Genomic DNA, 23,883 nt, shown 5'->3' with positions numbered 1-23,883 from the left:
CGCGACAGTAATTGAAATAAATTCTCACGATGATAACTACCAATCTTTCACGGTAACACCAGGTACTTTAGTCCGTAAATCGTACGTAACGCGTGTTTACTGCGAGTACACATGAAAATTGTACTGCCGTAGCCTATTTTCCACGGTTTCCCGGTATTTTAACCCTAGAATCTCGTAAAACTGTAGTTACTTATCGTTTCTTCTCTAAGTACACAATACCGCAGTGCAACGATCATAAATACTATAATCAAATTAATTTGCTTTTATGCAGAGTAATCTCGAGCATAGTGTACTTTTGTGTACTCTTTAAATCACTACCAATTTTCTTATCTTTCCTCGGGCTTAGTACTGTGAAAAAGTCTCAGATCATCTACGTTGCTAATTTTATGATGGAAACTAAATATACTTTAAGATACTCTTTGTGTGTATTTTCAGAATTAGAAATTCCTTAAAAATTAAGCGTATCTAACAAAATCGACTTAACATTGCAAGCTTCCTAAGGCATAACTCTATTACAATTATCACATAATACAAATATCACATTCGAAAGAATTGAAAACAATCTCTATGCAATTGATTGATATTTTTTATCTTTTACTTTCAACATTATCGAAATTTCTGTTTCGTAATTTCCTAACTCGGAAAGCATGATTTCGTTTAGTAGATATTCTAAGACTTTAGCACAGGATTGTATCCATTACTTGGTAAAGGAGCTACCTAACGTGGCGATTAAAATGAATTTCTGGACGTGGCCAGCGTTCCTTGCCACATACACGGACACTGTCACGTAAATCCCGTTGCAAACGAGGCTTCAACGATCCACGAAAGCCGTGCTCGTTTTTGGAATTGCAGCGGACGTTCCAGCGGTCCTCTCGACCGAACCACGGGAACACGGTACGATGTGACGTTACATTGTACTTACCGCCGTACACGTCACAGTAGATCCGCAAAGTGTCGCCCTCTATGTACGGACCCACCATAGAGTTCCGTGCGATTCCGGAATCATCGATGATCACGATTTTGTGCGGCGGAACTGTAACACCAAAGCAAACCACCGAGCATTTACCACTTGACATCTGTTAGAACGAGAAAATCCTAGATATAAAGACATTGATGTTTTTGATACATATAGTGCTTGCGCGTATTCAGAATTCTAAAATTTCAAGTAAAGTATCATTCAAAATGAAGAAATTCCCAATGCAATACATCTTTGGAACCGATATGAAGAAATTTGTATCTTGGATATATCCAGGATTCTGAAATTTCTAGTTGAATGTCATCCGAAATGAAAAAATTCCCAATGCAATACTGTGTTCGTACCGATATAGAGAAATTTGTGTCCTAGATACATTCAGAGTTCTAAAATTTTAAATGGAGTGCCATATGAAACAAAAGAGTTTCCAACGCGATGTATTTTTCTATCGATATAGAGACATGTGTGTCTTGGATATACCAACAATTCTAGAATCTCTAGTGCAGTACCACCTAAAGCAAAAATATTCTTAATGCATTTATTATCCAACGTTGCATTGAATATTTTTATAAGATTACAAATATATACGATTTACGTACAGAATGTTAAGCTTACTCTACGATCACACCCTCGATTTCCCAAATCTATGCTTAGCCACTCTCATGCTCTTCGCTTCAAACTTAAAGCGGATGCACACAGTCACGTAGAAAATTCCGCTACCCCGAATACACTAGTATTCAACGTTCCAAAACTCTCACGGATCTCGAATACACAGTCTACCTTGAAATTCCCTAGACCAGGAGTAGAATCGCGTTCTAAGACCATTCGAATCGCGAGCAGAGTCGCTTGTAGGGTTCGAAGATCGCGCGACCCGCGTCTGGCAGTTGCAAGACGGAAGCCGTCGTCGTCGAACGGAGGCCGATAACGCGAAATTGGTATTGGAAGATCGCGGCTCGGATACCGCGACGCCATTAAATTGGAATCTGAAATCGATACGGCGCGGACTCCTCTCAGCTCTTGCATGGAAAAAGAGAAGATCCGCTGGCCAACGGTATTGCAGGGAAAGTAATTGAAAAATTACTGCCGGGAAAGTCGATCTGCGACATTATGTTGTCGTTCGTTTCTTGATGAACATCGGTGGCTCGTGCCTCGTGGGTTTGGATGACGTTAACCTCGTGATTCTGATAAATGACATGGGAGGAGCGGTGGGAGGATGCGCCATTTATTGGTATTAGCTTTTGTAGCATTTACTGTATCATAATTTCACGTGGTACGTGTTATACAGCGTTGTGCGTAAATCTTGAATCGTTAATGGTACTGCTCTTACCAACGCAAATTAATCCGTGAGCTTATTTTTGGGAAACGTTTTTATGTATCGTTACATGGAAATAGGATTTTTACATATTATCGTAGTAGTAGTTTTTAGTTTGTAGTTTCCCTGGTTTATTCTATTGAAAATGCTATCATAAATGGAGCCTTGATCTCGATAGGAGAGAACATATATGGAGGCGATTAGACTAAGTTGGAAGAGAAAAGGAAGTCAAGAACGGATATCAGATTTTTGAAATATAAAAGAAGGGATTTTATCATGGAAGCAAACGTATAATACATAAAATATTAGTCGATACGTTTCCAGATAGATACTCATTTTTTAATAGAATACTTTTCTTGAGGTAGACAGAATTAAAATAACACTAATCGTAATTATCCTTGTATACATTCATCAGGCGAATATCCATTTCGCATTTTTGTATAACGGTGCACATTTCTCGAATCACCGGATATATAATCCTCGAGGAAATATGATGCACAACGATAATGTGCCTCCTGGCTTGCGTCTTCGAACACGGTGATACATCGTCGTACACTAACTTTTATTAACTCGAAACGTCGCTTACAGGAATTGCTGACGAAAATGCTATTAATTCAGCCATTCCTGGCTATTTATTTGGCACAAAAATCGTTGTTCAACGTGCTGTACTTTGATCGTTGAGTTATATCATCTCGCTGTGAAATTAAGAATTTCGATCAACTACACCTGTACATTCCTGTTCAAAAGTTACAAGACTTTGTTTTACTTCTCCAATTCACCAGCATAATACACGCTAGATACTTTCATTGTCATCTACAGTATCATGTTAAATGATATTTCTCCACACGTTTTAACGATTACATAATCTTCCCGGTTTTGTTGCAAATATGATAACTGTTCCAAGATTTTTAACCGATTTAAGTCTTTGTGCGATGAAATAAATATCTTCTTCTTACTTTGTGTCCCTTCCAGAAGATTTAGAGTTTCGCCATATATTACATTGAATTTCAGTCGGATTTACTCCGACATTGTAAAACGTGGTAATTTAATTACAGCATTAATGAGTTTCCTGGCAGATTTGCGATGGGCTACGAACCGCAACGCGCAAGGTAACATTAGGGGGATCGATTAACTGTCCCTTGTAACTCAGACTATTTGAACTGTATCAGCGGTGTTCCAGCGGCAGTCGCGGTACGCCCACCAAGCCAATATTTGATTGTTTGAGCTTGCTTGAAGAGTACGTTAGGCGGCATTGATATTCTCTCTGATAGATGCGACCCTCAGAATCTGCGTAATGTGCGAGAATAATCCCCGTTATAAGGTTTTCCAACCGATAAACCGATCGACCGAAACACCAAATTCTATTTACACACATCAAATCTAAACCATTGCCAATATCATCTTTTCATCCTTTACAAGAATCTTCTCTACTTTATCCAACCAACCGTTAAATCTGAATTCCTAAACGAAACAAGACCGAGTCAGTTTCTTTACCATTTCCCCCTTCCTTGTCGAGGAATACCAAGACAGAATTTCAAAGACAAAGCTGACTCAGACAACAGTTTGTCTCGTTTCTCTAGTCGAGCCAGTCCGAACATCTCATTATGATAATTGGTTCGGCAGCTCGATTTTCGTTCGTTCGCAAAGCCGCGCTACGTCTTCCCTTGTTACCGAGAAAAAAGTTGCGAAACTCGTGGCTAGCCTTTGTTATCATGCAACAAATATTTTGTAAAGATGAGAGTATGCGTAAGGTCAGGCAAATTGTCGCTGAGCATTGAACAGCTTTCACCTACTTGTCACGGAAATAACGAGACCTTCCTTTGTTGTCGAAGAACGACGCTTTCCATTCATCAACGATAGATTTTTCTTTTTAATTAACGTCTTTCATGTTCAAGTAGATACAAGCAGCATTTGTTAAGTAGTATCTTGCGAGAGTACATGATAAATCATTCTCTTTGAATTTCGTACATATATAATTTAGAAAATATGACAGAATATAAAGGTTATATTATTCAGACTACTACTAATAATAGTAAATTGTATATAATCTCATACCCAGGATATAAAAGTGCCAGAAACGCTACAAACTTTCCGAACAATCTAATATGATTAACTCGTATCAAGAATAAGTAAGTCAAAGACAAGTGTCCGAATAAGTTTTGAGCGGTAGTGTACGTACGGGTAGTGTACACAGAAAGCTTTGCCTCGCTACATGTTAGCCTTCACGAATGCATGCATGTACGTGACGGAGAAAGACACACATCTGGTATAATCCGAAGGGTTAGCAGCGAGCAAAACAACAGGACTCGTTTCGACGAGCACTCCACCTTCTTACATGCCCCTCCAATTTAGACCTTGCTGCTGTTTCGTCCGTTCTCTCCATTTCGCGCGACTTCTTCCGAAGCTTCTAGTCTTTCCAACTGTTTTTCCTGTCTTTGCTAGCTGTTTTTCCGTTCCTTTGTTTGGCTGGAAATTGGGAGCGGGTTCTGTGGTTTGCTGGCTGTAGTTTTGTTTCCTAACTTGCGAATCTCTTCCAGAGGTTTTGTGGATGATGACGTCGAGCTGTTTTTGGGGGTTCTCAAGGGCTGTTTTCGAAGATTTATTGCTCTTTAGGATCTCGTTGGTTGTACATAATATCATTCTTTTTTCGGTTGGGACTGGGAGTGGATCGCGAGGATTACAAGTTGGAATTTGATTTCGTAGATATCGAAGGTGCCTTCGAAGACAGATTTATCGTCCTTTTCGTCTTATAAGGTTCTACTCTATGTGTTGACCATTTTAGAACTCTACCTCTTTTCTATTTTCCTGTTCTTTTATTCAATTGTGATTTAGAAATGAGTCGTGTGAATTACAAGTTGCACTTTCATCTTGTAAGTTGTAAGGGATGAAATAGAGAGATTTGGGCTGCTTTCGGAGACTTAAATTTATTGCTCTTTTGGTACGTCAGAGGTTATATGATAAAGGGATGTTTCTTACATTCTGTTCTCTTCGGTAAGTCCTTGTATACGCGTGAAATCTATTGATGCGATACTTCGTTCAGGATACAGAGTTTTCTATTCTAGTACTCGCTCGGTTGTTTCTTTCTTTCTTTAAAATGGTTCAGCCGTATGATATATACGAGAAACTGATTCACTTCTGCGATACAAATATCCTACGATATGAGAAGGATGCTTTCTTCTCTCGTGTCACACAAAGAATAAGCGGCTCTGGAATTATCTTAGCTGCGTCGAAATAGCAATATTTCAAACCATATTCTTTAAATTCCTCATAAATATACAAACATTCGCAGTTTACTAATTAATATTTCCGTACAAATTAATATATCCGTGCAGGAAAATCTGCAAAAATCTTTCATTAACACATCGAAGACATCGTATGAAAATATCTTTTTCAAATCATATTCCAATCGGTAAATTTCAGTTCATCAATGAAGAAATATTTTATGTTGGAGCCAATTTCTCGGCTTTCTATACCATCCCCGCTTCAATTATTCATACGTTGAAGCGCAGCGCAAGGATACACGGTCCGTGTAGAAATATTTTCTCTAAAAGGCAGGACATTTATTGCCGGATATGTAAACGGCTTCCTTACGCATTCCGCGTCAGTTGCAAGAGCTGTTGGGATCGATATTCGTCCATGTTACAGGCTACGTTCTCTGTACACGCGAATTTTCCAAAGAGCCGGCTCGGCCGTCCTGGATTTTCGTCGACGCCGCATCAATGAATACCCGCGATTCAATTCGTTTTTACTTTCACGTTTCTCGATTCCATCGCGTTCCATATTCGCCCCTCACCATTTACCGGTTTATACCTCTTTCCTTGCCATGTTTGTTTATTTAGCCTACAGGTTGCTTCATTAATTCCGTTTCTTTGAACGGATCCTCATTTTTCACAGAATGCTGTTCAGAAACAGCGTTTTATGTCTTTTCGAGACATAGGACCGCCAAACGAGCTATGAAGCAGAATGCTATGCTATTTGTTTCGTTAGGTGTTTTTATTTTAGGGATTATCAACATTTTTCACTCAATTTCGTTTTATTTCTAAAAGATATTTTGCCAGTATATAATTAATTCCAATTAAGAATTAAGTTTAGATTAAATTGAAACAGTTATTCTATCGCATGATCTTCAAATCTTAAGAATTGAATAAAACTTCTGTTCTTGACTTCTTCCTACTTTTGAAATATGTTTCGTAAGCATAATAACAGGTTCAGAGGTTTGTATTAAGTTTAGACGAAGAAAAATGAAAATGTCACAAAAAATTACGTAACTTGAGCTTTCTTCGATTTCGAAAAGGTAGATACATAGGATATTTTAACAAAGGGCAGATTATCTTAGTGTTTTAAATCATAATTTCCAGAAATACTTTTCCATAGTAGAACTCCGTTTCTTCACGTTGTTCCACGGTTAATACCAAATATCCCTCTAAATACCATCCAACAACGTATCACGTCCGTAATCTTTTTACGTTTCGATGGCTCGTAGTAGAGAATTTCGGTAAGATCAGGACACCCGATTCCCCAGATGTCGGTTCCCTCCTTTTCCCTTCGTCGTTTCTGTGAAAGCAGCGCCGATCTGGAAAGGTCTCCGGGACAAGATCTTGTCGAGATTCATTCGTGTTGGTTGAGACGTCGGACGAGAGCCGTGGATTCTTCTTTCCGTCGTGAAAGGGAAATAGAGTGTGAACGAATCTTGGGCAAAATGGGACGCCGCTGCAAGAATCCCCTGCTTTTTGGGGTTTCGGTCCCAGAGAAGTTAATACAACGCAATGTCGTGAATTTTGCTCGAGGGGTAGTGTAAAGATCGTTCCAGATTAAGCTGTCTTCCGTTGACAAATAATCTTTGACGAATTAGCACTACGTCGTCTTCGTTAAGTCGTCTTCCTTACATTAAAATACCGAATGTAATAATCTTCACCCTTTTCCAGCGAAGAACAACGCCGAATATTTTATTCTTTTTGCTCTTGGTGGTATGAATTAAAACGACGAATGTGGCGCAACAATGGCGATTATGAGATTGCTAATGTTCATGCGTTTGCGAGAAATTAAAATGTGCGAAAATGTATAAAATACGAAATATGAAACACTACGAAGTAACGTAGCGAATTTCTCGTTTAGCTTCTATTTCACGAAGCTTTGGTTGTGTTCGCAAAGCTCTGAACTTGCGTAAACACAGTTTAGTAATCGCCTGATTCGTCATTTCCAAAATCATCTTGTTATTTTATACCCTTCTAAATTTATTGTAAATTTCTATGATCTATCTAGAATGGGCAATTCACGATATTGGCGCAAAACGGACGACATAAAAGTTTCAGAAACAGATGTAGTATCGTGTTATATTATTTGTCGTCTGGATTCTCTGAAATATTTATGAAACGTGTATTGTGAATACTTCGAAGGGAACAACTGATTTCGATATCTTCCAGGGATATTTCGTTGGGATTCATTTATTCGTGTAACACACGGCCCATCGATATCAATATTACTGCTCATATCCCATTGTGACTCGTTTTTCACAACTATTCTGCGCACGTTTCAATGTTTTGAGAAAAGCAAATGGAAAAGAGATATATTGATCCGGCTGATTTCAAGATACCGAATCGTACAGAGATTACTACGTGTTCCAGAGTCGGACAACGTGTCTATTTCTCCGTTAAAATGATAAAACAGATTAATTAACATTGTCATTGTTGTTTAAGGAAATTCAGGAACAATAATTTTACATTATCTTATTTCGATGCATTTCTTATGGGATTGGTTGTCGAATGACGAGTCTTTATGTTGGGTTATTTCATAAGTAATGTTCCTTTAGAAGACCAATTTTAATTATATTTACACTTACTTGTGGCATGTTAATTGCCATGTTAGTTATGGTATGGTAGGTTAAGAATTATACTGGCGTAGGTCAATCATTCGGTGATTCCAATTTAATTATGTATTTCAACTTCTAAAAGTACCGTTCGTTTAATTGCATAGTTAACTACGTTATCGCATCACTCTGAGCACATTGAATTTTTTATAATCACAGACGTGAAATACTATTTCCAAACGAGTAGAAAATAAAAATTTCATGGTAGTGTAGGAGGAAGGTACGAGGCCAGTTTCACATAGAAAAAGTGCTTTCCCAAGAATTCAAATATTCATAAACTTTGCGAAATTCCCCAGAAAATTCTAAACACACTTACTAACAGCAATCAATCCGGTATATAAAAACTTTTCCCGCTCTTCTATAATTCAACGGACAAGGAACACTCTGAAAAATGTATCGATCATTATTATTTCCACAAAAACCGGGCTTCTAAAACAAATAGGCAAGAAACCTTTTAAAAAGAGGATTATTATTTTATGTCCTCGAAAATAACAATTGATGCGTGAGCGATTATTATTATTATTGCTACAAAAATCAGATTTCCGAAACGCTACTTTTGATGCGACTTAATATCTTCCTCTCAACGTAAATTCGCTATGACAGCAGAAAATATACTCGTCTGCAGGTCAACCTTCTTATGGATTGGACAACTGCAGCATTCAGAGGCTTGTAGGTGTCTTCTTCTCTTCGTCTTGGGCTTTCTCCTTGGGATAAGATTGTCCTAACGTGTCGAGAGACCCACTTTCCGATTCGGTTGCCATTGGGATATAGAGCCAGGGCCAGTCTTTCCATCCGTAAAAGGAATACGAGCTGTGTTCGCGTGTAATAGAATTCTCGAAGAGAAAGAAAGCCGTCGCCTCTCTGCAAAAGGGAGAAACCTTCTGCTCGATAAGGAGTTTATCGAGATTAGATGGGAAAGCGTCGAGCGATCCAGTCGCGACGATACGTACACAAGGAATTAGTTTTGTATCTGATTCCACGCTCTCCAACATGGGATAATTATACTTGAACACAAGTTAAGTTCCCTTACGATCACTCGTCGCCTCCCCGTACTCGCACGTCTGGATATGCATGATTTTCGAATAGAGATGCTTGATACAAGCCCTCGTGGATTCGTGTTGCTTTGGATAGCAGGAACCTTTGACTCGGCAAACTTCATATCGACGAGTTGCTAGGAGCTTCGAAGGAGAGCTACACAAACTTTGATTCTCTGGAGTGTCTAATCTACGATGTTTTGATGATCCTACAGTGAGAGTTCCTAAACTCTTGTGAAATACCAAATTTCTGACTCGTTAAGTCGCGTTTGCGTTAATAGGTTGTTCTCGTACTACTTTGGTGAAAGGACTATGCTAGACTTGTATCGTCTGAGTAATTCTTATTATTAAAGACGATTAATGCACTTGGTAAAGAAATTTTGTGTAACGTTGGTAAGTATAGCGTTAAAGCAAAGATTAACAGAATAGGACGTTGTTAATAGGATAGAGAATGGTAACAAAGATTATCTGTCTTCGGAGTTGCAACGAGTTGCGACACTTGCGAGGAACTTCGAGAAGAAGCAGAAATGCGCAGACAGTATCGCAAAAGTGTTTTAAAAGTTTTCGAAGAAAAATCGTTCCTCGACAAAGTTGGATCATTAATTGGACGGTAAACAATCGTTTCACCTACAAATTCAGTTCGATTAAAAATAGAAAAATACACAATTCCAAGTCGAAGGATCTAAGATCGTTTCCGATTAATCAAAATGTTTTTCGCAGGGTCGAACGAATCTAGGTCGATCTTCCAAAAGTTGGCCGGCATAAACGGGGTTCTAATGTTAGCTTGATTTTACTAGAAATAAGATATTTTATGAGAAAACTTGGCTTCCGTCGAATATCGAAGGATTTTCCGAGGAATAAAGCAATAATAATAACATTATCAGAAGTTTGGTGAGCGATAGGAGGAGGATAGCAAAGCAAACCGGCTTAATACTTGACAGGAAACACGAGCTGGAACGGTGCAAGGCGCGTGTACCGTCGTATCGTGGTTGCAAATATGCAAATTGTGGAGGGCCGTGTTGCGAAACGTGGAACGCGGAGTCGAGCGATAAGTCTCATAACCAATCAGCCGGATTAGATTAATCCTTCCTTCGATGTCGTTTAAGTAAATTCAGCCGGCGATGAATTGAATCGGTTCGCGCGGATCATCCGCGCGACCAGACAAATCGAATCGCGTGAAATTCGTTTCTCCTGCAACCCGGTCTGCGTTTGTATAATTGAATCGAGGTACGGGCCTAACAGTCGAAAGTAAATCTTTCTAATCGATTCCTCGTTGATATACTATAACGATCGAGCTTCTCAGAAGTCAAACTGCTGTAATCTACCTTTCATAAAAATTTTTTAATTTTATCGTCAGCTTTATAATTTATATTTATAGAAGTAAGTGGTTGGTACTATTAATTTGTAGCGTATTAATAGTAAAAATTTTGTAAGAAGCTCAGTTTACAATTAAAAGGCTTGATCGAGTTATTGTGAAACAGACTTAGAGTCATAGAGTCGTGTCATAAAAATATGCTTATGATAAAATATAATTGTAAAACTATTAATGTTCATTAACCGTGCAGAAGACGCGATATTTTTTCATCTCTCCGTGTCGTATTTTATCCACTCACCACTCTATTATATTTTTCTACGAATAACAGAAATAATAAGATGATAAGAATACATTTTCAATTATAAAAATCGATTAGGTAAATCTAAAAATTTCTGAGCTTTTAAACTTCCTACTCGGTTGTGAAATTCAATTTTAAAATACTCAAAGTACGATAAGAGTTGTATCGTTTAAAACCACGAAGTAATCCAACATATTTCGCGTGTAAAAGAATCGCGGGCAAGTTCCTCAAGGGCGAAATTAGGGCGATGAAAGGATCTTATTTGTCGGTACTTCTTTAAAAATTGTTTGCCCTTAGTTGGAGGGAGTTTCAAGTAGTTTACATACACACGGACGTGTACATGTACGCGCACAGAGACGGCTATCCCGAATACGGAGCATTGAGACGACTCTATGCCGACGAAAACGCTCCGAAACTTTAAGCAAAATTGCTTTTTCTTCCTCGAAAGAGTCCCTGGAATACCGAGATTGACTAAAAGTTGTTTACAGTTTATCGCTGGCCAACAAAGATTTCACCTGCTTCCTTCACAAGCTTCTTTCAACGTAGCCGCTTCTTTCCCCGAATGGAAATTTCAAAGCCAACAAAACGGGAACTATGACTATTATGGCGCGATGCAAGTGCGATGTAACGTTGAGACACAAATATTCATTCATCCAAATTAATCCTCTTGTAAATACCAACATTTTTAATTAAACGTCGAACTGCAACATTAGTACATTTGAAGACTACAGATGAGAAATACGATAGGTCATATTTCTTGTTTTTTCCATAGAAATCAATTTTAAAATTCAATATGCTGTCGATCATTTCTATATCAAAACTCTTCTTTCGTTTGATTTTGGGACAGAATACGAATTTCACAGGATAAAAACGTGACAAGTACATTTTTGCCGATTATCTGATTTTGATACCACTCTATGATTAAACAGAAAGGTTTTGTAAAGATTATTCTCTTTTTCAATTATTTTATATTAAAATATCTTTTCTTAACCATCTAGAGACAGAAAAGTCAGAAAATCAACAAAACTGAATTATCCTATTTTCCCCGCATAGTTCTCATTTGTAAATTGAGAGGAACCTTCCATTTACGAACAAGGTAAAATTGTTGAAATATATTATGAATGTTTTAGTAATCCCCGTAAAGAATATTCAGAGTAGTATTAACGGTTCGAGACTTGGAGTAACATTGTTCCCTTCGCAACATTTCCAGCGTATAGGAGTTCATATAGGAAGGCTTGTATCAAGGGATATACGATGGGATTGTGGCATCTTTGCATGAAGTTACAAAGGCATTTATGTGTTTTACAGCGTACGTCACGGGTCGACTATCAATGCGGCTTTGTAGCGAAAGCGTATTGTATCTAATGACACGGCTTCTTTGAAAAAACCTCTTTTATATGTCAACATTGGGAAAACATTTTCCATTTCGAGCGTTCTTTCAGTTTTTGTAACGGACGGCGCATAATTATTTTTAATCAGTTTCGACGTTTAATATTTCTCCTCGCGTATCAAACAAAATTGTTTTATATTTCTTTTGCTTTATAACATATATAGTAATATCGAACGAATGAATAAAATAACAAATTTGGATCGGAACGTTTATCAAGAAGACTCTTTTACATTTTTGTAAAGAGTGATCTGTTTACATTACGCCGTGCACGACCATTCTTTCGTGCATTTACGATAAACAAGAGCGTTCTTTACATTGCAAAGCCGCGGAATAAAAGTGGATCGTTGTATATAGGAAGTTTTCGTTTGAAACGTGTAACTCTCACCCTCTGGTAAACGAACATCGAAGATCGATACGTAGCGAGTAACTTTAATATTTTGCTTTTTATTCGGCGATGCCGCAACGTTTCGTTCCACGAGCTGCAAAATATTTGGAATTTATCCAGAAAAAAGGAATATACGTGTCTTGTTTATAATAGCGTGCAGAGATAGGAGAAGATCGATATGCGGTTGGGCAAGGGAAATAGGTCATGCTTTGGTCAGACAAGGGTGTATAATCCCGGTACATGGTTAGACAAGTGGAATAACCTGCTATATGGTCAGATAAGTGGAATAACTCTGTGCACGGTCAAAATAAGTAGTATGATCCCGGTACATAGCCAAGCAAGTGGTATAAGCGTGGTAGATGGTCAGAGGGAAGTAATATGATTCTGGGATACGGTTATGGGAGTAAAATAACCCTGGTGCACAGCCAACCAGAATGATACGGTTTGATATAAAATCGGATAACTAATACAACCCCTTTGCGTGGCTCGCTGTGTAATCAGATAATCGATATATCCGAATATTTCGAATGGACAACCTAAGTGGAATGGCTCGGTGTCTTATCAGACAACTGTACGATGTTCGATCAAAGAGGCCTTACCCGATATTTTTAAAATTGTACAACGTTGAACTTGATCACGCGAGTATACAATTATGTTAATCCTTTTGTAAGTGTAAGTCTGTGTAAGAATAATACAGGATGCTACGTAGTATGTACAGTATACGCCTTGTACATAAGTATTAACACCCTTACGTGATATAAAACGTTGTGTCTTATTTATATGAAGATGCCGATGTTCTTGGAGTACTTTTTTCCGTCGTACTTCTCATTTCTAACTGATACATGACATTTCGAAACTAATAGGTAATTCATTTTACACGAATACAAAAAGTAAAGGTCTGATCGATTAATCGCTTATCCGATAATCTGGATTCAATTATCACGTATTATACGAAACTAGCAAGCTTCTTACATACCACACGTGTTACAAGTAGCTTACCTACAAGTCACCGATACGTTTCTACGAGGTCCGAAGAGACTTAAATTTTTTATCCGAGCAATTTCTTTAAAGCTTCTCCCTGCCCGCCGCGAAGAGTAGGATTCTCACTTAAAAGAATCGTCCCTGCTCTCTCATCGCACGAAAGTAATCCAAGAACGAGAATCTCGGTTGGAGAAACTTCCTGGCCAAGCTCGTGAGACTTTTCGTTACAACGTTAACACCGTACTCGATCGTACTCGTCGAAAGTTTACCGCGTTCGTTGACAAAGCTCACTGTGACTCCAAATGGCGAACGTTCGTTCTGTCGCCGTTGGTCTTTTAAAAGAAGAAGCAACGTCTGAGGTTAGTTGCAAAGCGAGTCGCGTGCTCTAATTTGCGGACAACAAGGCGTCTCTTTGCGGTCGTCGTCGATAGACGCGCTGACGTTCGCATCTTTGTTCGCCCTCTCCTTCTCCCACTGTTCGCCAATACCGTGGCCTGGATTCCGTGGAATGTCTCGATAGCTTTGTAACTCTCCTTGTACAAGGCCTCGGATAAGTCGAGTAGACGAGGAGAGAAACTCATCAGGGCTTGGCCAAGATTTCCGCGAGTTTTGATAGACTCGTTGCGCCAGAATGAAGACTCCACGGCCGTGCACGAATTATTCAGTCCTTATCGGCTGAAAAATCGGTGTCTTCTAAGGCCTCAGGTTGTTTCATGAGACAGTGACCGTAATTTACCACGCGTTCCCAGACTCGGGGACAGCCTGTTTTGTTAGTCCAACGATGTCGCGCTTTTAAGAACCAGATAGGCTCGGAACTTATGGCGAGAACTCATCAGTCGTCCGAGAAAGTTTTGTGGAACTTTAGATAGAACCCGCGAAGTTTTCGCGTGGTAAATCCATTTTCCTTAACGTTTACGAGGAAAGGTAATGTCTGCGTCGTGTTGTTTTACTTACCTTGCACGATGAACATTTTTATCTTTTTATTTTACCCATTCTGTATTTGCGATATTACGTTAAGAGGAAACTAAATGCAGCAACGATGAAAATGAGAATAAGATTCAGACGATGCAAACGATATTATTTTATTAACATAATATAACCACTTGGGAGAAGTTCGGTTCTCTACCGAGCTATTCACAAACAGACGAAAGAAAACAAGCGGCAAATGCATTATTCCAGAGTTAAGAAATTACATCAAAGGGAAAAGAAATTATATGAAACCTGATCAGTGGTACTTTATTCTTCTTGGAAACGTCGCTTTGGAACTTTAAGCGGCCGTAGGGCATTCAGGATTCTCGGAATCTTATTAAGCAATCGCAAACAATGTTCCGCGGAATCAAATGAAAATCTTTCCACGACGTTTATCTAAACGAATCGATGCCAATAAGCACCGGAACCGAGTTTACAGAGATCTTCGTATCTCGAATATGCATTTCGTTTCCTCGACGAGTTTCAACCGTATCGTTCTCTTTGATCCATGAGAATTTGAGAACGGATTAGTCATAGAATATTAACCTATTATCACGGCGAAAATATTGAATAGGGAAGGTGGAGTATCAAGGATATCAATTTAAGCTGATAATAATCCGTAATTACGCTTACTGCGTTTCCTTCACAGACACGGTAACTAATTTAGCGAACGTGATCCGGGTCCTTCACTCCGCTGACGACGTTAAATCCTTATTCCGTTAATTACATCAATAGCTGGAGTTGACCGATAATGGGATACTTGCAGCCTCTCTTTTCGATATAAATTCTTCTGTTCGCTTTCGAATTAATTTGTGATGCTTTTGTTATCGAACAGCCTTCGATTTTTCACTATTTTTGTTTCACAAGATCCTCTTAGTAAGGTTTTCTTAGCAAGATCTGCGAGAAATTCTTTTTTCCTTCGGAACGATCGATGAAGCAACTCGTTATTTGTATTGTCAATATCATCGAGATTTATACGACATATTCGTACTTGTACCTTAACTACCCTACGCTATTGTATTTTTTAGTGACAATCTATCGTACGATATTAAATATCGAAGGATTTACGGTTGTTGATGAACAAGAAAATAACTTTCGACTGGAGTTTCCTCGATTGGAATCTATTTGTTGAGACGATCGTCATATTTTTGTGATTGTTGCACAATAGTTTCAGAGAGAATCCCCGACGCTTTTTCTCGTAACCGTGGCTTGTGGCAGAAAGGTGAAGGGATTAACTCTATCGATCGAGCCAGATACGTGTCTTAGGTCAATGTTTAGAATTGAAGGTGCAATTCCTTTTACCGCTCCGTCGATTGTTGCCTTTTCACCCACGCGCTCGAAGCGGTGGCGTAGCTCGTGGCATTATTGCCTTACCACGAAATCCCAGGGCGTTCTGATGGATCCTGTAACCTGCTAAGACTTATTTGATGGTGGATTTAATCCCATTTGGGATATCGATCAGTAAAGTTAACATTCATCAAGCGCCAGGCATTGACGTAACGTTGCGATTACTTTATTCAAGCATCGGCCTGATATTTATCTTGTTTATTTTTAGTTGCTGATTTTTTAATTTGTCGTCCCTTTTTACGATTATTAAATACAAATACTAGAATTAGACTAGTAACGCACTAGAACATTAAAGGATATACTTGCATCTATTGAAAAATTTCTATAAATTCTGCTGTAATTAGAATTATGGATTTACAATAAAATAATCTGAGAAACAAGCCTGTAAAAGCAATTAATTTATAATACTATTGTATATTTTGTTTTTATATAGTATGTTTCCAAAAACTCGTCCCTTATCTCTTAATTGTAAAAGAATTCAATAGACGGATAGTATCATTATTGTTCTTTTTGTGGATTACAAAGGATTCTGTTCCTCTGGTTTATTTTTACCAGCTACCTTATATCTAGAAATTACTATATGACATATTCACTTCCTATTAACAATTGAAATATAAATCAGCCGTCTTCCGATAGAATTCAGTATCAAGTTTCACAAACACACTAACGTTTTCTCAATAATCCTGAAACGAGATATTCATAAACTTGCCAATCCTAACATTAAGTAGCGATTAAAGAGATTCTTCATACATCGAACAATGGTAAACCGGAGTACCTTTTCGAATTTCTTTAATCGTAGACGACGACAATGACGACGACGACTGTTTAATTATGTATTGTTATTAATTATGTATTGTTATTACTTACGACGACTCCACTCATTTCTCTTCTCTATATCCTCCATTCTTTCTTTCCATGTGAACGTCATTATTTCCCTGTTTACATGATGGAACGTTGACACGGGCCATTGTTCGCATGCTACGCGCGGAACAAAGAGTTGAATAAACGCGCGGGTGAATAAACAGCTTCTTTCCATGCTCTTCCAGCTTTCTTTCTTCGTTTTTGTCATTTTTGCCTTCATTCTTTAAGCGGATTTCACGTGTGGCAGTATGGCACGACGAAGGAGTACGTCTTATAATTGCGACTAGTAACGTTTCGCGGAGCACGCAAGAACTCGGACGGCCTGACGGTCAAAATTCCAGCCGCGGCCACGATAAGACGGCCGGAAATGTTTCAGTTATTGCATTCCGCTTCCGCGGAACAAATTGTCCCGCGCTAAAACCGACGTAATTAACTGCATCCATCTTGTACACGTTCCACATTTTGCGACGACACGATTGTTCGGCAAATAACGTCGCGCGAACAACCTCGCTGCATGCAAAAACTTGATTGCGTTCGTTCGTTCATTCGTGTCTTTGAGTTGACTCAATTGCCACCGGTACAGAACCGATGGTTAAAACGCGCATACACACACGCACGGTCGTTGATGTTTCGTTAAAATGCTGCTTTCTCTCTGAATTTCGTTCGGCTGCTGTTTACTCGAGGGAAAGGTTGCAAAGTAGGTATTCAGTTTGGCTTTCGTAATGGGATGCATGGCGTTACGGATGGAAACAGCAGTTGTTGTCGGCAAAATGTTTCCTGACATATTGCGTCAAGGAGGTGGGGATTAAATAATTAAAAATTCTGTACATTAGTTTCCATAGTAATAAGAAGAATTCCATCTGATACTTGTATTTAGTATTTATATTTTGGGATTGTTACCATTTGCAAGATATTTATAAGGCAGTCCTTTTGTCTTTGGAAGATGAACCTTTAATAATTGAAAATTGTACCTCAAATTTATTTCAGTAGCAAAAGATTAAGTTTAGTAACTGTGTTTAGTAAAATGCAGAATAATATGATGAAATGGGAAAAGAGGTAGGCGTATGAATAAAATTTACAAGAGAACGCTTTATCCTGATAAGTGTTATTCGCGATGAAACTAATTTAGTAGAGGTGCTTAAGAGATTGAAAATATTTTGAGTAAGAACACGAGACGGCGAGGGAGAAATATAAATAATAAGCAAAATGGTTTGGATCGCAGATCGTTAGGAAATTTTCCTTCAGATTTTTCCTAAAATTCCAATTAATTTCTTGTCCCTAAAGACGACCGCCGCGAAATAAAAAATTTAGTAACATTCTTAATAAATAATAATTAGAAATTGGACCTTGTAGATATTGGTCTTAAACCTTGGAGCGTTTTAATAGGCTAGCTTTTCACAGAAGAAAGGAATCAAGATGTTCTTCTCGACCGTGTTACGCTTAAATTATCAAAAATTCTTGTAATTAAGTTTCCTTGGATCTCTGTAAAAAAAAAAAAGAGAGAAAATCAGGTATTATTTCCAAAGAGGGACGAGACAGACTGAAAAACAAGTTAAAAAGATTTGTAGGTAAAAACTGTACTGAAAAAGAATGTATGTATGCGATGGTGAAAGGTGTGTAAAAAATGGGTAAGATTTTAAAAAGGACTGACGACCACGAAAAATAGAGTCGGAAAAGAGGGTTATAAAGAAATGGGTAGAAAAGTTGGATATGTAAAAAGTACGAAAAATGTGTTTAGAAGAGAATTCTAAACAATCGAGAAATACCAGGAGAAGTTGGCGGTTAGAAAAAAGAAAGAAAAAAGACGGATAAAGCATAAAAATTAGGGAAAGTTAAAAAATAGCTGACAAGCAAAATAGGTTAAAAAGAATTGAAGTAAAATTCAGAAAAATTTAAAAAAGCTCGTTGAGCGGACAGAAAGCGTAGCACAGAACCAGAATAGAAGCGGAGAAAAGCTAGAAAAAGCTGACAGATAAAAGCGACGAGAGAAAAACAATAAAATAACCAAGGTAAAAATTGGGGAAAGCTAAAAAGAGAACGGACGGGCAAAGGAGGCACGAAAAAAGCATGAAAATTGGAAAAGTTAAAAAATTTATCGAACAAAAGGAACGGGAAGTGGTAAGTAAGGCCGAACAATATAGAATGCTGGAAAAAAATATTGCTAACTGGTAATTTCGCCAACTTTCGTATATTTATTTCGTGCAGACGAAGATTCAGCAGTTGATCGACAAAATATTCGTGCAAGATCCAGTTGCATCACTCATAAACGATGGTCTCCGAGCGTGTATTTCTTTCGGTAAAATACTATTAAAAGTTCTGCGGAGAAGCAGGAAATCCAGATCAATTACCTTTCGGGAGAACAATTCAGCTTTAAGGCCAAGAACTTCGACGGCTGGAGGTGAATTTCACCGAAGAAACTTTCGAATGGAACCGAGTTGGATGTTTTATCGCGCGGATTATGATACGTATAGAGCAGCTTCTATCCAATAACTCTAGCTTCGTTAATTGCGCCAAACATCCAACGACTAATTCTATGAAATTCGATCGAACTTTAATCTGAATTAAAACCCCGTACAAAAGTGAATATACCTTCAGCTATCGCATACAAAGTATACTTTCTGTCAAAAGTTGCTTTAAATCAGGCTGACTAAAAGCATCTGCGTTTCTGATACGGCACAAAGGCAACTCGGTGTTTGAAGTCGTAACAATTTTACAAACGATATTTTAAATGGTAACTGAGTAGTAATTTTACAAAAGAAGATTTCATGCGTATTCCCAAAAGAAATCATCTTTAAAAACTCGTCGCGCTTTTGGAAAAGAAAGATAGAGGCAACGTTTTTATGCACGTTTCGCCAGGATCGTCAAAGAACCACGAAAGCAAGAATCGTCGGACTTTGAGGTACTTTTTCCAAGAATCTACGGCGCATTTATCAAGATACCGACAAAGCGAAGGCAAGCTGGTCGTTAAATGTGACTGAAGAAACTCTTTCAGGACGCTGTCAGATTAACAACGAAAGCTGCAGATTTACAGGGAACAAGATAGAACCGTATTTGTTCGAGTAATTGTCGTGACCAGAAGCGGGGAAGAAGTCACTTTAAATCGTTTAATCCGCTTTATTACCGTTATTTCGTTTTCTCTTTAATGTTCTGGCTAATTTTTATTGCGATCTAAGAGAGCTCGTGTGTTCATTCTCTGTTCGAATCTCACTGGTGTTTATTAATGAGATTAGGGAAATGGGAACAGCTCGTTTGGACATCTTAAGCGTTACTGTTCTCTCGAAAAACAGACTCCCATGGGGATTCTAATCTCCTTTAATTCCGCCCGACGATTCGAGCGCGGTACACTCGAGGCTCGAATGTTCCTTTGAACGCAACCTAAGACGTTTATAACAATAGCATTTAAATGGCTAAGTCAGAATTGAATTTTTATTGCGTGACAACGAACTCTTAACTATCAGATAACTAATCGCAAGGAAGTTTTCTGATTTCTTCATGAATGGAAAAGAACGACGTAGAAATATACAGAAAAGTACAATTTTCTTTACCAAAATTATGTTCTTTTATATTTCTGTATTATTCGTTTCCATTATAAAAGTAACACTAAAACCTTCTTGGTTACCTAACGTTATTGGAAATAACAACAAAATTCGTCGTCATAAGGAATAAAAAACAGTGCTATTCCTTTATCTTAGCAATGGAAGAGAAACTATAAGAAATTATGAACGACTATTACCGTCTCTTATTTCACAGAACATGTCGAACGATATTGTAAAACTTTTTAATTTTTCGTTCCCGATAGCTTGCAAAATTCGCTTACTTTCGACTATCTTGCTCAAAGTGGGTACGTGTACCTGTTACTCTGCAACATCCTCGCTTAAGATGGATCATCAATTTACCTCCACAAGATAAGATTCACCTAGCGAAAAGAGGAAAGGGGGAAGAGTGTAGCATCTTGGCTGCTGATTGAACAACGCCAGCTGAGCACGAGTAATCAAGTTCACCGTGAAGATCGGGCACGTTCGACCGGTCTCTCTCGCTTCCGGTCAATTGTTAAGGTTTATTTAGAGCGCCCAATAACGCGGATCTCCTCGGTGGTGACTGGTGGATCGTCTCAATGGATTTACAGTGTTTTGTTGTTTCTAACTCGATGTTCGAGCTTCGACGAGACGAAGAACCGAGGTGACGAAAACAACGTCGTGTATATCGTACGATGGATGTTACAATGTTTGAAGTATTCCCGATAGAAATATGGAACTGGTCGGGGCTTCCGACTGACGGAATTCAACGAATTACGGTTCGGTCCGGTGCGGTTAATATTGAAGGAAATTTACATTTCCGTTGGAAATCAACAGTTCGATAGGAAATCCCATTGGGTATTTCAAGTCGCTGGTAAAAGCGGGCTATTTTTGTTTCTCACTGGCCGGTTCGTTCGTTCTTCTACGCCTGGGGATATTTCTCGACAACGATGACGCGCAGGACCTTTCCATTCGATCGAACTATGAGGTTTGAGTGGAACCACGGAGAAAAAGGAATTTTCGTAGATTATTTCAAGATTTGAGGTCTCCTGCACAATAATTTACAAATTAATAATATCAGCGATATGACAAGATGCGAGTTGTAAGTTTCTCATAATTTTACAACTTTACTTCGATTAGGATAATCAGATAATTTGTCATTTGGAAAATTTACTCCCAAAATTTCATTTGTTTTATCATTGGTTTTGTTGCTACGATGCAAGAGAATTTATCGATACCAAATATTTGCGACTTGTGACTTGTCAAGTTTCACTAACAATATTATTAGTACAGCGATTTTAATAAAATACGATAAAACTGTTAAATATACCTAGAAACATTTATGTCGAAAGTTCGAGGGATAAACTTTCTCTTCCTCCTCGAATTGTTCGAGCGAACGGAAAGAAGCTTTTGTTTTTCGGCTGACCACGGCAGAGCAACGTCGATAGAACACTTTCAACTCGTCCGCCTCTTCAAACGTTCAATTGCTTTTCACTCTCAGTGCTAATACACAGAGTTTTTCTTGTGTTTGTACGTGCGCTATTGTAAGGACACTTGTTCGGTTAATAATCTCACTGTTATCGTATATAACTTAAGTTATCGTTATTGTTTAGGCTTTGTCATTGTCAATTATCAGACTAATTTATTCGGCGTAACGTAAACACACCAATTCTAGAAGTCAATTTTAAACACAGAAATATAGAGATAGAGCGAGTGAGCGAGTTAAAAAGTGAGATAGAACGGGAAAGAGAAAAAATAAAAATAGAAAGCGAACGTTGCATAGAGGCACCGTGTCTTCTTGTCTAATAACTCATGCAGTTTCATACGGTAAATATATAAATGTAAGATTGATTAACAAGCGGCGTCAATATGCATATTTGATTTGATAAGGACGGAAGAGGCCTCCATGCAACGCTCGCTTTCTATTCTCATATCGCATCCACTTACACGGCAATATATGGCCCGCTTACTTTATCTTTTGTATCTCTATGATTTTAAATAGATCGTCGACTGTTTTCTGTTCCATAGCGAAATTACTAATGCATGCCACTGCATACATCCTGAGTGTGTCTGCTTAACAAATTCCATTATACCATTATACGTTTGAAATTCTCACGTTAGATAGATTTAGGTCGCGTTTGTGATGGATCGTTTTTAACTTATCGTACGGCTGGTAATAATACTTTGGAAGATTCCGTCCAATTTCACGAGTAAATGCAGCGAGTCACCGGGTTCCGAAAAACCGAGCCAGCCAGTGTTTTCCTAACAGGGACAGATTCCATTCGAAAAGATAAATGGTGATTCTGTGTGTATAAACGCGCGTCTCTGAACAACTCTTCTCGCTATTTTCCTTTCCAATTTTTTCATTCTCGTTTGTGTCGCGGATAATTCGCCATTGAAAAGCCACGAGCTAGCTCTGACCGTAGGAAATCCTGCGAAACTTAAATACTGTTTCCTCACATATTATAGATTTAACAGATTGCGGATCAATATTGCGTTAATACAACGTTCCGTTTATACTTTCTTTATGATAAATTTAAATTATTAGATCCTATCGAATCTCTCCACACTGCGACTATATTATTTCAAGAATTTGCTCGATATTTCTCTTGTTACTATTTTTCTTTCCACTTAAATTACAGTGCTGCGATATACCGTTATTTTTTACGTCTCCTAATGATGTTTACGCAGGTCTGGCGTATTATTTCGCTGCTCGATCCTTAATGACTTAAGCAGCGTCGATCTAAATACATTTCACCTTTTATCGTATTCAAAGCGAACGACCGACTTTCCCTCAAAGGGACGATACTTCTTTCTCTCCTTCGTCCCTCTGCCTCTTCCTTTGACCCCGTTCTTGTTCTACTTTCTCGGTCGGTGGTATCGTTAACCGCGGTGTGTACCTATGCTCGCGTCGAAAGTCCCGACTAGCCAAAGCGATATTGAATTCTAGCGAGTTTCTAAAGGCAAAGAAACGCCCAAAAGGCTGGCCATCCGCTCGCCAAGTCAGCAACTTTGACGTAAGGCGAAACTCTTTCTCTTCGTCCTTTTTTCTGTTTCACTGTATTGCGAGACGAGATGGATAACGGGCGGTTCTTTGTCTCACATAGGCAAATCAATTTATTAGATTTCAGTCGTAGAATTGACGTATTATAATGAAGACAGTTTGCCAGAGATAGAGATCGATTTGTGTACCTTTTTCTTTCCGTATAATCTCGTTTGGCGATACAATCTTCTTACAATTTGTTCCACTCGTTTCTCATCTGTTTTTCTTCGATCTTCCTTGTTGGTAATCTATTTTCCTTCCTCTTCTTGGTCAGCTCTCCGAGAAAAGCGAGTACGTCGATATAGGTCGGCTTTAGAAGATCAAGAATAGAACCTTTCTGATTGCACTAGAAGCAATGAAATTTTTCTAGAATTACAGGAAAATTCAAAATATTTCGTTCAAGTTACAGCATCGATATGCCGGGCAAAGAATTTCAGGCAGGAGATATCGGGATGGCAATAACGAGCAAAAAGCTCGGATAAGGGATCTCCAGCTATTTTTATCTTCTCTCTTGGCGAGGGTTTCTTTCGTCGCTATCGAACGGAAGTGACAATTCGAAGCGACAAATGACGTCTTGTAGCGAAGTTTTAACTT

The 23,883-nt window shown here is 38.4% G+C and overlaps 1 protein-coding gene across 1 annotated transcript in view; it reads right to left on the bottom strand.

Moving 5' to 3' along the window:
- The window catches only part of LOC100650879 (hemicentin-1), a 300,856-nt gene that overhangs the window by 50,715 nt on the left and 226,258 nt on the right, over window positions 1–23,883 (bottom strand). Inside the window, exon 4 of the mRNA XM_003395270.4 lies at window positions 923–1,033. Coding sequence (XP_003395318.1) covers window positions 923–1,033 — 111 coding nt within the window. The remainder of the gene's footprint in view (window positions 1–922; window positions 1,034–23,883) is intronic.

This window comes from Bombus terrestris, chromosome 5 (genome assembly GCF_910591885.1).
Source record: "Bombus terrestris chromosome 5, iyBomTerr1.2, whole genome shotgun sequence".
NCBI lineage: Eukaryota > Metazoa > Arthropoda > Insecta > Hymenoptera > Apidae > Bombus > Bombus terrestris.
Note: the sequence above shows the minus strand (reverse complement) of the source record. Positions and strands in the feature narration are given on the sequence as shown.